The sequence below is a fragment of the Stegodyphus dumicola genome, chromosome X1 (genome assembly GCF_044657685.1).
Source record: "Stegodyphus dumicola isolate Sdum_Otavi_A_Nest chromosome X1, ASM4465768v1".
Lineage (NCBI taxonomy): Eukaryota > Metazoa > Arthropoda > Arachnida > Araneae > Eresidae > Stegodyphus > Stegodyphus dumicola.
Window position 1 is genome coordinate 86,793,030 of NC_140780.1, and position 17,301 is coordinate 86,810,330.

The 17,301-nt window shown below is 33.2% G+C and overlaps 1 protein-coding gene across 10 annotated transcripts in view; it reads left to right on the forward strand.

Annotated features, from left to right (window-relative positions):
• LOC118191570 (protein hu-li tai shao-like) overlaps nucleotides 1–17,301 on the forward strand; it is a 122,583-nt gene that overhangs the window by 38,119 nt on the left and 67,163 nt on the right. For 9 of the 10 annotated variants that reach the window (XM_085807359.1, XM_085807363.1, XM_035362367.2 and 6 more), the window contains exon 1: nucleotides 16,724–16,880. The exons of the other annotated variant lie outside the window; for it this stretch is intronic. In XM_085807359.1, the coding sequence (XP_085663485.1) occupies nucleotides 16,858–16,880 (23 nt within the window). In that variant the 5' untranslated portion in view covers nucleotides 16,724–16,857. Of the gene's footprint in view, nucleotides 1–16,723; nucleotides 16,881–17,301 lie in introns of those variants that run through there. 10 annotated transcript variants of the gene reach the window in all.

The following is a 17,301-nucleotide window of genomic DNA, read 5'->3' on the forward strand; positions in this document are numbered from 1 at the left end:
TTGCTTTAAAGAGTACGTGTTCTACAATAACATCAAGCGAAATGATTCAATTATTAGTTACTTAATGTATTAAAATTTCGAAATTCATCTCGATGGTTCCTATATTTTTATTGACACACTTTCCATTTAATTAAAATAATTATCCTTTAAAGGAAATTCAGATTCTGCAATGCATTGTCTTTATTTCCCACGGTAAAGCTAATGTTAAAAATTTTTGTGGATTTAAAAGAAGTAAAGTAGTATAAAAGGTATTCAGCATAAAAGTAGCTTACAATTATTAAATATTTATTTTTGGAAAAAGTGCGTCGCAGTTCCGTGTTGAAACTTGATCCTCTGCTTTTATTCAAATTGATGTTGGTCACGGAAGCAGCTGTTGCTTTCAACGATAGTACGTGTGAGCTAACACTAGTAATTAACATTTCAGAAATTAAGGTTAATTTAGCGTTAATGCTTCGGCTTTCATTAAGTAATTCTTTGGAATATCCATAGATGGGTGCAAAATATTAGCTTGGTATTAAGCTATGTATGTGGTGTAGTTTTGGCTGCCTTAATTAGGATAAGCCCACTGAATACTGGTAGTTCGAGCCGGGCTTAAATCCTGCCGAATGGGCTGACTACATAGGTTTTCTGTGGTTTTTCTCAAAGTCCTGAACGAAAGCATTCTTACCTTAATTAGTTAACTAACTGTGAAATACTTTACATCTAATATAGGTACCATCTTGCCACCCTCTTCCATATTCGGTATCTGCCAGTAATACCCAATTGTGACCGTGCTTTTCTGTGAGTATTACGATAACCGAACAAGCTGGATTCTTCTAGAAAGATGAATTTTTTAAAATTTGTAATCTTATATTTTCTGTCTAAAGCAGAGTGGGGATGACCTTTATTGTTATGTCATATTCATTTAGAACAAGCCTATATCTGATTTGCGATATTTTTTTAATAATAAATTTTTGCCACCAAAACGTTCTCGACAACCTTTTTCCTTATTCTGTAACTGCTTGCTGCATTTTGCATCATGCTTGATTTTAGGTTTGGCGAGAAGTGAAGAAGTAATATAATGCTTCCAGACATGTGATATTTTGCTGTAGAATCGAGTATTTCATTTCTTACGCAGTGAAACTGTACACGAGGCTAGATATATAGTGAATATGTAATGTTTTGCGGGCATCGCCATAATTAATTGAACTTTTTTAAATAAGCAAATAATCATTGCACATTTTAGTGAATTTCCTTGTAAGCATTTAATTTAAATACATATAAAGTATGCTAAGTAGCTTTCGTATGTGTTTGCAATCTTGCTGTTTTGTTTATTTAACTACGCATTGCGAAGAACAAAATGTATTTGAAAAGCTGAGGTTTTAAGTTTTTAACGTGATTTCAGGCTTCCGTTTTGTTGTATTCTGTGAACTGAAGCAATGAGATTGAGAAACTGCAATGTTAGGTTACTTGAATATGGCAAAGCGCACAAGGGCTATCTGTTTAAAGGAAGGGATGCCTTCGTTGAGGACTTTCCAAGAAAAATTGGTTCATGTTTGCACATGGGGAAAATAAACGATGCAGCGCCCGTTCGCCTGGGATCGAAATCTAAGTCGAACTCCCAGCATTTAGCGGTTTCAACCACTCGGCCACTGGTGAGGAGGAAAAGTGAGGTCTAAAAAGACCGGAATGCCGTACAATGAAGAGCCATAATTTTTAAAGGCAAATGGAAGCTTTTAGGTATGGATTTCTTCATTATTTAATATTAATAGTCAGGAAACCTAATTTATTTTTATTGAAGCCGTTGGTTTTGTTATTTAAAAAGTCTGTTACCTTTTAAAAAGTCTGTACCGAATTCTTTTAATCTCAATCGTAATTATGCGTTTATTAATTATTTTGTTTCTTGAAGGCTGTGGGTTATGTGACTATGGATCATTATATAATGCTGCAAAAACGTTGCTTTTCATTAGTAGAAAATAATGCAAGCAAAATCATTTGACGTAGAGCTTATGAATTGAGCAGCAAATTTTATTTTCGCAGCATGTTTTATTTTCTTATTCGTAAAAGCGCTATTTTGATATTGTAAATGTTGGCGCCTTAAAAGCACTTTTGCATCGATCCTATCATGGGGATCCAGTTAAGCGAGGAAGTTATTAATGTGTGCGAACTGTACCACCTGCGAGTTGCCCCTATCTCAGGGAAGCACTGCTGAGTGGTAGCTCGAACTCGGAATTAACGGTAGGAGGAAAAAATCATTACGATCTATACGAATTTTCACGATTCCACATATCACTTATTAACATTTTTATAATTGTTAGAAAATTTTCTGAATAAAGCTTATAAAAGATTTTAAAAAAATGAAAATTGAACCTTTTTTTTAACTTAGGAAAAATATGTGTGGGGTTTGTTCAGAGATTTATGATGGTAATAATGAACATGATTTAATTTAATTCGTTAATAGCTAAGCCTATTTTGTTTAGTCTAAGGTCGGTCCCTCGGAACCATGCGGCATTTAACTTGTTAAAATTGTAAATTTTATATGTAAAGTGTATTCTTTTGACTGGAAAAGGTGACAGTGTTTTATTATTCGAGTAGGTGTTTTGAATGTAATTAATGTCTATGCTGGATGGATAATGGCTTGAGCTAAGCACTCGAAAGCTAATAATCCACGTAAGGGAAGCAGTGCCTAGAAGGACTTTTTGAATGATGTAGAGACATTAAGTTATTTCGAAGCAGGAGACATGAAAAATGCAGTGTCCTCGGAGGTACTCGAACCTGAAACCTCTCCAATACGTGCCGAGTGTGCTGACATTACATCACGAAGGCATGCTAAGAAGGCGGGAGAAATACCTTATATATTGCCCCTTTTAAAAGGCGACTGGAGATTAGGGGACCCTAGTCGCCAAATCCTGGTGGTGGAGAATCATCACCATTCATTCATTTGTATTGTTTTGTATTTTGATATAAAAATTCCCCTTAAAGAAGATTAATGTTTTTAATAAATCTGATTTTAAACCTTCGGTACTCGTTTGTTATCGGGAGCGGATTCGGAAATGTATGTACATATGCATTTGCGTATGTGTGTGTATATATATATATATATATATATATATGTATATACGCATACGTACGTACACACATTCGTACATACATGCATATATATATGCACACATTTCGGAATCCGGTCTCCACAGCAGAACAGTACCAAACCTTCTTACCCTTTCTGAATTGTTAAGTGAAGAAACATGAAAACAGTGTTATTTTGGTTGATTCATCCCTTGACCCTTTCCAGAGATAACACAAAAATTATGAATGATGATCCATCGATAGATGAGTTAGATTTGCAAAATTTCGTGTTGCTTGATCTCTTCGGGGGCTTAACATTCTTTAAGTCATATTTATTGCGCAAGATGGCACTGCAGCATGTGATTTCATTAAATAAATTGCTTAATTCGAAAAAAACCAAGAGATAAGTAAATTACCTCTTCTTTTAGGGCAGGAGGTCTTGGAAGCTACAAAACTAACAAAGAACAGAACTAAAGTAACTAAGGAACAGAATTAAGAACTAAAGAACATAACTTGCACCAATAATACGAGTATTATCATTGTTTGCTACTGTTCATCGAACTTTGCTAGCGGTTTTCAAGCTCATCATGATAAAGAATAATTGCATTAAAGCATAACTTGAAGCGGAAGAGTTTGAGAAATTAGATTCCAACTGTTAATGTTTCCTGGTTCTTGATAGTGAATTTCAGGCTTACGTCACCTTTCGGATTCATTTATGTGTTCGCTCTATTAATTAGCTGTAGCTGATAATTCTGATTTACGCCGGGGAATCTGTAGACTTCCATTTCACTGGCTGCTACGCATAACTGGATTTAATGTTTGCTTTATTTATGATTATTTACATATATTCATTCCTGTTCTTAGCTTAATTGAATAATTTACATGAAAATGTGTCAAGGCGGTCCATTCAAGTCCCTGGAGTTATGCTATGCTGAAATGAACGATGGGTCATTGAAATTTCTCATTTTGATCTCTAATCAGAATGGCGCAATATTGCCTTTTCCTTTCAGAATAATTTTGGTATGCTATTGTGATTTCAAATGCAATAGGAAATTCCTTAATTTATCATAGTAATAATATTTCTACATTTATGACACCGAACTCGTTAATTAAAAGTTATATAGAATTTGTGTGTAATAACATTTGCGTTCAAACCCCAGCTGAAGCAGTATCTTCACACTCAAGTCTAGCTGAATAGGGAGCTAAAGTGGCTTACACCGGCTTCGCGTAGAAAAAGAATGGAGTTGTAAAGATTTGCTGCTCTTGTACGTAAAAATTAATAAACTTGAGAAGTTTTGGATGGCATGTATATGGGTATACACAGTGCTTTGTTAAAGAAGAGAATCTTTGTGAAATAAATTTAGTTGCCTTTTTTTCTCCCTTCAAGAAAAAGCGATATGTTTTGAATTTTCTTTTAAATATTTGGAACTTGTGTGCTTCGATCAAAAATTCATTTCAAAGTATTGGGGAGGGGTACATAATAGATGCTAAATAAATGTTATGACATTAATTAATGCACACACATTACTAAAACTTGTCGCATTTCCCAATCTTCGGCTGACAAATGCGAAGATATATTTCTGCGTATTTCCTACATTTTTCTTTCCATTTCGCATATTCGGTATATTATGATCACTATAGGCATGCTAATGTATGCATTGGATTTCATATATGTGCTTGAATTCCGGCGGGAAGGGAAATAAGAGGCAATTTCTGCGAAAATATAGTTCGGAGTTTTAATTTTTTTCCGCCATTAAAATCGGGATTCAGATAGGTGTTATACCGACCGCAGAGAACATTTAGCCTTGAGCTCATTTGGCTGGAAATTCGATTTGCTGTATAATTTTGAAGGTTAAGTTTTCCAGTCGTATTTATTTTCTTTGAAAATGAAGAAATAAAATGGAGTAAATGTTTCTTGAAAGAAAACTTGAGTGTTTGAAAAAATTGTGGACGGTAGTTTTAAGTGCTGTTTCCTAAGACATCTTGCGTTTTGTTCTATAGGAAGTATCGTATTAATGTTAAATCGATATTAAAAAATTTTTTTTAGTTATCCGGTCCAACGGACTTTTCTCATGAATAAAAAATGACACTGTTTGTGAAAATGTTTTTAAATATTTAGTCTGTTATTAAAAAAAAAATAGATAATTTCATTTGAAGATAAAATATGTTCGTAGTTTCCTGATAATTTGTGTCCGTGGGAACCACACCATATCAGCTGAAGGTTAATCGGTGCTTACTAAGTAATAATTTTGAATGTAGCTAAAATAAGTAAACCCTGCATTCATTTGAATTTTAGAGTAAGTGGTTTTCTATGTATTTATAGTAGATGTATATTAAAGAATATATTAATTCATATCAACGCTTATTCAGCACTTCGATTTCTAAAATTTTCGTATGTGAAAAAAAAGTGAGCAAGATAAGTCACTCTCTCATCGTTATGTTGTCTTAAGTCGTATGTTATCTGATTTCGCTTGGTAAATGCTCTGTTATATATTTTTTGCTTCAGTTTATTTTATGTGATAAACTTGCTACAACCTGAGTTTTTTGTGTTTTTATGCATTTTAATTGTTAAAATTATGACTGATTGCTTCCTCTACATTGTATTCAGAAAAGTTGGCAAGGTGTTATTATTTTGCGAGTGTGCACTTCGTTCTCAATTTTTTTCTCAATTAGAACTGAGAGAAATTTGCTCATTTGAATTCTCTTCTTAACATTCTCCGCTCATCCCGGCATCCGTATACTTGAAATGTATCCAAATACTTGAATCCCGCCATACTTGGAATGGCGTATAACCGTAATAATATAATAAGTTTCGAACAGTGATCTTTTTCTTCCCCATGGGAATAAGTGGAAGGAGCTATAAACAGAAAATTTAATATTGTAATTATTTATTTGTTTACATTATGATATTTTTTTAGTTTAAATTTTGAATTAACTGAGTACAGATGTAATAAAAGTATGTTAAAATCTAGCTTCAAATTTTGATAAATATTTTTCTGTGAAAGAAAGGTGTTGAACTGATACTTTTAAACTATTTAAATTACGACAAAGCACAGGAGAGTTATCTTGGCTCGAACTCACAGTTAATTTTGATATTTCGAAATTTTGACGTATTCTGCCAGAATTCAGTCGAAATGTTTAGAATTCGGCTACTTTAGTTATTCATTGTGTTAAAGACGGTTATGATGTCTCTCTTAGCTGAGCGTTTCAATAAATTTTTAAGGTGTATTTAATAAGAATAGCCATGCGTTTTCATGTTTAATTAGTTTCCTCAGATTATCTCGTGGGTTGACATGTTTTCCGCTTATTGATGAATTGGTTGAAGAAAATTACACTACTATGTCGCGCCAGATACTTTCAATAAGCCGATTGTTAATTTTTTGGGCTCGTTGAATGGTTAGTGAAGATAAAGCTGTAACACTACGTTCTTTGGCATTCATTTGCTTTTTTTTATTTTGCTGTTTTGTAACGTGTTCTAGCATTTTAAATTTCTCAAGTGTCTGTGTTTTGTTTTTTCTCGAAAGAGTATGAAGTAACATCTTTTCTGTGCACTGCTGCTAAAGAGCCAAGTATAGGATGCTATATGACAACTATAGGACTATAGGAAAAAAAAAAAAAATAATAATGCTTATGCATTTTTTTGGGCTCCTGAAATGACGTTTTTCATGTGAAATAGCCATAAAAAGCGTTGCATGCTTTCTCAATAACCTAAGTATTTTCTCTAGAACAGACTGGATTATTTGATTTTGGCAAAGGAGACTAATAGTTATGTGCGTAAGGAGAGGAATACCTTCGTGGAAGCCTTGTTAAGGGAAACTGGATGTTTGACTCAAGGAATAGTAAAAACTGTTGTTTATTATGTTACTTACACATAACTTTATAAATACATTACACGGGACGTTCGAAACTAGGCATATTGTAATCATATTGGCTCATGAATGGGATTTAGGTAACAGTAAGCAGAGCGGTAAAGTCGCAGAACACTGGCGATTCCATTCTGGGTTCAAATTCCGGCGAACTGGCTGGCTGCATTGGCGTTTTCGTGGTTTTTTTTCCTTGTGTAACGTATATACAAGCCAGTTTCACTTGGAAAGTTCTCCACGAAGGCGTCGCCCACCAGGGACCGAGCGGTAAAGTCGCTGAACACTGGTAGTTCGGTCCGAGGTTCGAATCCCTCGAACGGGCTGCCTGCATGGGTGTTTTCGTGGTTTTCCCCATGTGTAACGTGTATACGAGCCAGTTTCCCTTAGAAAGTCCTCCACGAAAGGCATCCCTCCCCTTTGGCAGATAGCCCTAGTGTGCTTTGCCGTAAAAAAATACACCACACCACCACGAAGGCGTCTGTCCTCTTTGCCATAATTAAATAAACCAAACCACACCAGCAATAGGCAGATTACTCAGATGATGGTTTGTTAGTGAAATTACTTGGTCTTTCCTTTGATTTTTAATTTCATTACAATCGGATTCTGTAGCGCTAATTGAGCTCAAGCTTGCTTTCGTGTATAATCAACTAGTGTTCTAATTCCTTAAGCCACAAAAACACGGGCAGTTCGTCCTAGATTCTGTTTCCATGTGTAATGTAAATTTTTGTCATTTTCTATTTCAAAAGCCTCCCATAAGAAGATGGCTGTTGCATTCTCTGCCGTAATTAATGCATTTAAATTTTCGTTTGCTGTTTTAATATTCTACAGTTCATATGCAAGGATTAGCATATATTTGATAAGGATATAATGCCTAATAAAAATTTCAAGTACACTAAGAGGAACATTAGAATTATCTGATTTTTTTCCGTTACAGAATAACTTACGCTGTAGAAAGGTACTCGGTACTTCCGGCGAAAAAAAACTTTCACCATTTCAACTACGATAAAATTTTTATTAACATAAGAAATATGTCTTTTAAGTTAGTTATTTCAATAAAAGAAGCGAAACAGAAAATAATAAATCAGTAAACGGTACTTGCATATTAACCCAACCACTATGACACAGTTTGGCGATTTTTTGCAGATGAAAAGGTAAAAGATACTTATGAGGTGCAAGTTGGTGGTTTTCGTGTCTTTTTTAGGATTTCCAAACTATCATTATTAACATAAACAAAACCTAAACATTATCAGTATATGAAAAGAAAACGTACTTTGGCAATTTAAAATACCAGTTTGAATTATTAAATAAGGATTAAGTGATACATTAAAAAATAAACGAAAATTTAAACACATTCTTCTTCAAAATCTTACTGAAATTTTTTTTTGCGCTGTTCTTCCGAAATACACAGCAATCTGTTTTTCACTTTAAAAAAAAAAGGCGAAAACTCCGTGCAATTTTTGACAAACAACGGCTACGCAGGAAACTCATTGTTCTTTCTAGAAAATTTTCAGCAAAATTCTTTATTCCTGCAGAAAGTTTATAGTAGTTTCTTCCATTGCTGAAACAGATTTTGCAAGTTCATATTTTAAAACTTATAAAAAAAAAATCTGTTCGTAAAAACCGTTGGAACTTGCAGTGGAACAAAAAAGAACGAATGGCGGCGTTGCTTGACTGAACGATTGCTAGGAGCATGGTTACCAGAAGAATGTTGATGCAAATGGTTGCAAGAGTTTGGCACATTGTGAAAATTTGGCGACTTCTTCTAAGATGGTTGCGTTAATACGTAAGTACCCAATACAATAGAACACGTTTTAAAATCTTTTTATTGACAGTACTTTGAAAACAAGAACGTTGCTATAAGCGATTAGAACAGCACATTTAATTTAACGGTGGCCGTTGATAACGTTGCCTCACACATCTTTCTGCAGAAAATTGTTGGCCGCGCTCTGCCCTGTAACGGAAAAGATCCGAATCTTATTCGTCAGTTTCAAGTAAATCGGCTGCAGTACTATTTAATAATGTCGTTCCATAAATTCATCTTTTTCTATATATTTTAGAATAGGCATTTGCGAGTTAAGCTTTTTCCTTGGAATTGCGATAACGTTGTGCAATATATTATTCGGGGTAGGCTGATATTGTACCTGCAGCGAAGGGCATAAGCGACCTTGTTTTATCAAATGCTGGGATTCATGGCCTTATTTTTAGCCTTCGCTAACCATACTGATGAAGCACCCATTTTACATATCTTGAAAATAAAAATTTTTCTTGCGTAAATTTTTGTTGCATTGTTAAACTTTTTATTGCTTTCTAAATTTTTCGTTTAATTCTTTGATATAGAATATTGTTCGAAACTGAAATGCCAAGGGTACCTACGAAAACTTTTTGCGTTTTTCATTCTTGTTTAGCTTGTAAGTTTTCATACTTGACTTCAGAATACTTTAATAGAAGATTCTTGACGAAAATGCCTCTCAACTAGTTAGGTGGTCTTGATATGTAAATTTGAATCATTTTAGCCAGCTGGCTAGGATATTACGAATAGGCATTTTCTAATTAAATGGATTATAGCCAGATAAAAGTTATCTATTGCATTTATAACCTTTCAAATAGTATTTTACTATACTATCAATAAAAATTGGATTTAGACTGTTTCAGTTATTAAAGAGAGTTAGTAGTATGGTGACATATTTTATGCGCTTTTGTTAAAGAGGAAATCTGATTAAATATATTTTACACATTGAGATTCAGACGTAAAGAGCACATTCTAAAAGAGTAATTTTCATAACCATTTTTTAGAAAGGTTGGTGGAAACATGAGTATATGTTCCGTTTTTAAATCTTCCTGTTTTGGTGAATAAAATTTCTCATTTCTCAGGAAAAACTTTTGAATTACCAAGGACCTCAATTTTTCTTCCCCCCCTTTTTTTTTGAGTTAAGGAGCATGATTTTTTTTTTACTTTAGTGTATTAATTTTAATATTATGTCAAGAAATGCATTTTACTATTTAGAAGATTGTCGTGGTAATCGTTATTTTGATCAATTAAGCCTGTTTCTTTCATAACTTTGTTGAAGGCTTACTTCATTTAAGTTCTTTACGGCTGTACACGAGAACTATAAATATGTAGATGAATTACAACTACTGCAATACTGAATATTAAAAAAAAATCCGATTAATGGGATGTCTTCACCCCCCTTCAAGACTAAATAGCATATTTACTATAATGCTACATAGAGGATTTTTTTCATGTATCTTTTATTTCAACAAAGTTTGTATACTTAAGTAAAATTTTTCATAAAGCAAAATAATACACTTTTTTGAGAAATTAAACGAAGTAACTATTTTTTATTTACTTAGCTGTACTTATTTCCATTCTCTTAAAGCACTGAAATTTTTATTTGCCTAAAACAAAACCCGTAATTTGTCTGTTCGATTAAAATTAAATAAGGATATTTTTAGCCACATAACTGAATTAAAATATTAATTTCTAAATTTTTAGTTTATAATCAATGAAATTATCTCTTCATATAAATAAAAAGATTCTGTCTGTGTATGTCTTTCGTTCGTGCTGCGCGTAAGTAAATAGATCCATTGCTATGAAATTTGGTACATAGGGTGCATTTAGACAAGCACCTCGAAGCGATTTTTTTCAAAATTCGAATCATATTTTTTCGTTTTTTTGATGAAATCGCATCATATCGGTAATTCTCTGTCATTATATAACAGCGCCACTCGGCAAAATGAGGGTGATAATTCTGTGCGGTTATTAAATTTAATGTTTTTCTTGGATACTGGACGTTTGTCGAGAGAAGGCAACGGGAAATTTGTTGATTTATTTATTAGGGTTGTTAATATTTGTATTAAGGGATATTGTTTATTTCATTGTAATTTTTTTATATGTAATAAATTTTTATTGAAATAAAAATTTTTTTTTCAATTCTGCAGAGTAAAATTCTGTGCAGTTTTCAAATTTAATGTTTGGTGTTCCCAGACGAAGGCTGGCCGCATAGCGGCTAGACAGAGTAAAAACAAGAACAGTGTATTTAATAATTACTAATGTTAAATTTAATGAATAAAGTCGGAATGTATCTGATTTATTTTGTGATCAAGATAATTGGAGTTCAGATATCTCAAATCCGGATAAAATGAGTTTTACTTAGCTCCGGATTCGTATTCCAAGGAAAATATAGGTTTATTTACGCAAATATTACCAACAACCTTCATGAAAGCCTTGTAGTGCACAAAAACTCTGCTAACATAGCACAATGCAGATATTAATAATCTTCAATTGATTGTGGCATTTGAGGAATTCTTTACTTTCGTGGGTGTTGCTTTGCGTAGGTGGTTTGCTGTAATTCATTGTGCTATGCCCTTGGAATTGTATTTAGTTGTAAGATATCGTGCCTGGTAATATGTAAAATAAGCGTTTGAAAAGTAAGGGCAAAATAGATGTTGCTTATTTTCGGTAATGTTGCTTTTAGTGTCTTAAATAACTAGCTGCGAATTTTAATGCCTAGGGTTTGTTAAAAAAAATACCTTTAGAGTTCAAAATGAAGCCTTTTTTCCCCTAGAGTATAGTGAGTGTTTTTATTTTTGTCAATTTCCATACTGTCATGTAGGATCATTATAATGCATTTTATAATTTTTGTAGATGTAATACTGGAAATGAAGAGTTGCCAGTGCAAATTCAGTTTTACTTTGGGGTGTATTTCTCAGCGGAAGCGTTATTTTTTTTTCAATATTAAAAATTACTGTGCTCGTTTTTTTTTTTTTTTTTTTTTTAATTTATTAATGAAAAGGTAAGATTACACTTTCTATCCTACTTCGTCTAGAGATTGTTTTGCTTCCATTTATCAAAGGAGTGGAAACTGTTGTATTTAAATTTGCGCATTTCTCTGGAGTTTGTTTTTTAATATGTCTAAATTAATATATAAAATTACTTAAAAATTTTACTGTGTGATAATCGAATGAAACGTTTTCCTTTGAATTTGTATTAATTTTAATTCTCATTTTTCTCTTCAGAATAAAATTTCACGGAATCTGAATTTTCTGTAAAGGAAGTGAAATGGAAGGATAAGAACCTGTTGAAATTTTTAAGGAGTAACATTTGAGGAAAATAATAATAATAATAATAATAATAATTGGAATTAGGTTTTGTTATTATCATGTACAGTTTTAACTTTGATTATGTATACGTAGGTTAAGCAACTGAAGAATATTTAATGCTTGGAACATTTTACCTTCCCCCACCTCGTTTTTTTAATTTAAACGCAAGTAGGGATTTTATATTATTGGTATGTTTAGTTTGGTGCTGCTTCCCCCTTTCCTATGCTTTAAAAAGTTTTTAGCTTTTTAGAGTTAGTGTTCCTTAACATGTTTCTTCATAAATCATTCTTCGCATTAGAGGTATCGATAGATTTTAAGAGTACTTGTATTCAGTCAGTCTGGAGGTCAAACAAGACGTTTCAACATTATGCTCCGAAATTACTCACCAGTTAAAGCCACAGACTTAGTGAGCGAGTAGAGCAAGTCGTTGCAAATTGCGTAATTAAGGCCAGAGACTACTTGTTTTTTTAAATTGATGTTCAGTTTAAAATGTGTATCCGTTAGATCATTGAGTATGGGGAAGCAACGAGAAGTTGTTCCGTATCATTTTCTTGGAAACGTATCGAATATCTGATTTTAATTGAAATTGCTTAGCCAGTAAATAACCCGCACTATGTGAAATGAACTTCTTATTGTGTTCTACGTATAAAGCGAAGTGGCGCTGCATGCATATTCGGCTTCAATCAAGTGCGTGTGGGGGGGATGTTCTCGACTTTCAAATTGCGATGGTTTTGAAAAGTTCAGGAAAATGCCATGTTTGTTGGAAGATCAAAGAATTTTAGCAACTGAATGCATTTAGGATTATTATTATTCTTGACCATTCGAAAGTAATTTACCGCCAAATGTTGAAGTACAAAAGCATCTTCAGTAATTCGGATAACAGCAATTTTGAATGACATCTTTTTCGGACAAATTTATATGAAAAATATGCCCAGGGGGAAACCTGCTTTCATAGTTAGAAAGAAGGGAGGAGGATAAATAGTCACTTTTCTTTATACATTTACAACATTTTGCTTAAATGTATCTGAAGATAAACATAAAATTTTCTGTCTTAAATTTACTCTTTTTATTTAAACTACATAAAGGAAATTCTTTGCATTTGTATTTGGGGGGGGGGAAGCTGGACTTTTATGGCTGACTCAGGTAAACATTATTTCGCCATCTTGGACATTAACATTTCTTTCTTTGGATTTAAACATTTCTTTCTCCGCTTTGGATGGCAGGAAAGCAGTATTACTAATATAACGATTTATTGAAATCCTTGGTCTATGAAGAATTTTTTCACTTTGTGGGAAATCTTTTAGGGCAGCTCATATTTTAATTGGCATAATACACCAATGAACGTAGGTATTTTAAGGTAATCACCAAGACAACTCTTTATTTTTACATGTAAGTAAATAGCACGCGATATCTTGCTTAAATAATAAAATGCATATATTTGATTTGCGAAAAAGGGGAAATTGTTGCAAAAGTGGAAAATACTGGTTTAGTTTTGATTTCAATCAGTCAACTTTTCGGTTATGGAGGTGGTTACTGTAGATTTAATTGGGAGTGTAAAAATGCAAATCCTATTTTTGAGACTGAAACACGAACACTTCATCTGTGATAAAGCATAGCTTTAGCTGAAAAGTGATGTTTCATGCTTATGAAAAGTTTCGCGTTTCTCTCGCCGTAAGCCAGAACGTTTTTAATTATTATTTAAGTGTTGTAATTACATGTTGTATAACTTTTGTTAAAGAAGTGTATAAAATTCCGCATCAAAAGAACATGTTAATAAAATAATTAAATATTAAAAAATGGTTCATTATGGATAGTTATTTTGAAACAAATTGTTACTTGAATCGTATGTAGGAGGTGGCTTGTGAAAACTATGTCAGTCTTATCTCAAAGGATAGCAATAGGCAGTAATCTATTTTGTTGATTTGAGAATTGCTTTGGCCGCCCTATTTTGATAAGACTGGATTCATCTTCAGAGTATTTTTCGGTTACTGTGCGCATTTCTGTGTAACTAATTATAACTAATTGGTCTGCAATTATGGGCATAAGGTAAGCTTATTTTCATTGCAGTCAGATTTTATTGCAGATTTTACCGATTGGCTATTTTTTGAGACATATTGCAATTATTGGCTTAAATGAATGCATTTTTTTAAACGTTTTTGTTCAGATAATTTACGGCCACTAGCGGTAGAGCTCCAAAGTCCACTAAGTAATCCCAGGCTCGGTTCCGGGCTTGCTACGTGGGTGGGTATTTTTTGTTTTTTTTTCTCATTAGTGTACTTGAACCAATTTCAATCATTAATTTCAAGAGCTGTGGATTCCACAGTGCTGTTTTCTCTTAATTAACTAACCAAGCATTTTTCCAACTTGTTTGGTGTTCACGTAATTTCCTTGCAGCCTCTTTAAAATGTTAGACTTGCGTAAATCGAAATATTTATTTCTTGATAACAGATTTTTTACGGAAACCCTGGACTTCGCTGCCGACTAGAGAACAGTGCAAAACTTGTAATCTTACCTCAGCACAATAACTGGTAGAAAAGTGCAAGGATTAATGTGATATTTAATTCAGATGAAATCAGCCATTCATAATACGAGCCAGTTAACCTTAGAAAGCTCTCCATAAACGCATCATTTCCTTTAATCGGAGAGCCTTCCCATACTTTACTAACTCGTTGACTTCTTGTAAATGATGGACATATTTGGCCAAACGATCAACCATCAGACACTCGAGAGTAGACTTAATGATCTTCATAGTGTAGTCATTAGGTTATTCTGAAGCAGGAGACGTGAAAAATGAGCAGTGCCATCGCAGGGACTCGAACCTTGCACTTGTCAAATGCGCATCGAGTATGCTTCCAAATTCACCACGAAAGCATGCGGAAAGGAGGGAGACAATACCTTATAATTGTACATACATTCCTGCTGTGTGGGATTTCGCTACAGGGCAAGATTAAATGTATGTACTAGGGTAGGGGTTCCCAGCGGGGTTAGTATTGATTCCCTGGGTGGGGTCAATGATATCTTAAAGGGGATTAGTGGTAATCGAGGATTCGACTGGGACTTGAGAGCCGAATATGTACCGGCCAGATTATCGCTATATAATCACGACCCCTATGATTTTAAGTAAAAAAGAATTAATTGTTTAGTGATAGAAAGCTGTATTATGCAGTAAGGAAGAAGTCTCAGAATAAATGTAAGGATGGAAAATACACTACAATGGTTTAATATCTTTCAAAACTCGGTAATATTTTTCAAATATATTAATATTTGAAATATTTAATTGCATAATTTTATGCATTAAAGGAATTTAAAATAGTCAAACGCGAGAACACACACACAGACAGACGCGAAAAACGCAAAACTACAATGAAAAACAAGAAACTGGTTGAATATTTTTGAACGAGGTAATATAAGAGTTATATTAAGCAGATTTGTGCCAAATATTTAAAAAAAATAATCCATTGCATCAAGTGCAGACCTCATATTCATTAAAATCGAACTTTAGTGCAATTAAAATTTCATTTTGTTTCTGAAAACTGGTTTATATTTGTAAAATAAAAAAATTCAAATATAATTAAACCATTTTCTCAAAGCTTCTTAATCTAATTTTTGTCATTAAGTAATTTGTGTGCAATAATTTATGATGTGTACTTTATATTCTAAAGAAAAATGTAAGGATGGAAAAAAATTCCTTTAATTAGGGGTGGGCCCACCAGCAGCCGAGCGGTAAAGTCGCTGAATACTGGTAGTTCGGTCCGAGGTTCGAATCCCCCAACCAGTTTCCTTTAGAAAAACCTCCACGAAGGCATCTCTCTCCTTAAGCAGATAGCCCTCGAGCGCTTTGACGTAATCGAATAAACCAAATCAGTTAATAGAGGTCTATACAAAGAAAAAAATTGGGAAAACCTGTAATAGACCTGAATGTACGGATAAGTTTTAACATACACTTTTTTGCCTCTACAAACCACAATGAGTGTTTCATAACGTATGTGGTAGACACTCAAAGCGATCTAACCATTAGACGCAGGCGTAACGTATCGCTGATTATTTAAGAATTGGTTCCTTCCGAGTCTCGCTCAGAAAATTGTTTTAAAAATGCAGGACCGAATATCCTATATTTTTAGAGACATCGCTTTAGAATAAATAATCTTTGTAAGAAGCGTTTTCTGTCTTCTTTTTCAAATTTTTCACGTTGTAAATAATCAGCAACGAATGTTCTATAAATGATACTGTTATATTGATTTTATTCCTTAAAATAGTTCCCTTTACTGACTGAACGTTATAATTTTATTCGTTGAATTTAAGGCATTAAACAATGGCTTTTAAAAATATTTGGTAGCATGTAATATCTGGCTTTCGAAATTAATTCCTCTGAGTCTGATGTAGCAAACTGGAAACGAACTATGTCATATTTTAACTTTATTTAAATTGATTTTATTCTTTCGTGGAAAATTAAAATGATTAGGAAATTAAACTTGATTCATTTGTAAATTTTATTTTAAACTAGAAAATTGTTTCCCTCCAGTGCTATTGAAGTAAGTGATTGTTTCATCTATCTTATGTGTGGGTGTGTTATGCAACAAATTGTGAAACGGAAGTATGAAGCGCAAGTGTGGAGTTGAATTAGCAATAGGATTATTCGAATTGTTGGTTTCAGTGGAGCAGGGAAAAGTAAACGAGTGAAATCAGATTTCGTCCTTGTTTGAACGACGGAAGAACCTGTTGGTGCTCGAACGCTATTCGTTGCTTGGAGGTGTTGACTACTTACCTCGCTATTTAAAAGGTGTGTTGTGCATTTTAAGCGTGCACCTCGTTTTATGAAAGTGTGTGCCGGCAGTTCTCTACTTTAATTATGAAATATCCAGAGAGTGTCGAGTGAGTGTTTTTAATTTCCTAAATTTTTCAGTGTAATACTTTTTTGTTTCGTGGTTTAATTTTGTAGGCGAAGTAAAGATAGTTTTGGTTGAAAAAAAGTTCTGATTAAAATAAGACTTGGAACTCTTGTTCTTTAATATGGATAAAAGATGTCTTCTTTGTCGTTTACTTAATATACATTTTATCAACCATTTGCTTTTCAAATTATATTTAGGTATTTTCTGACGGTAGTGAGACAAGGGGTTTGGTATGTAAATATGAGTTCTCCATATTATAACAGAAGTCTGCAAAAATTATGCATGATACCATAAGTGTCTGTTGAAAAATAGTCAATGTATATGTTTTCTTAATTTAAATAATCCAATTATTGTTTTGTAAACGTTTTTTTTTTTTTTTTTTTTTTTTCCAGCTCTTTTTACAG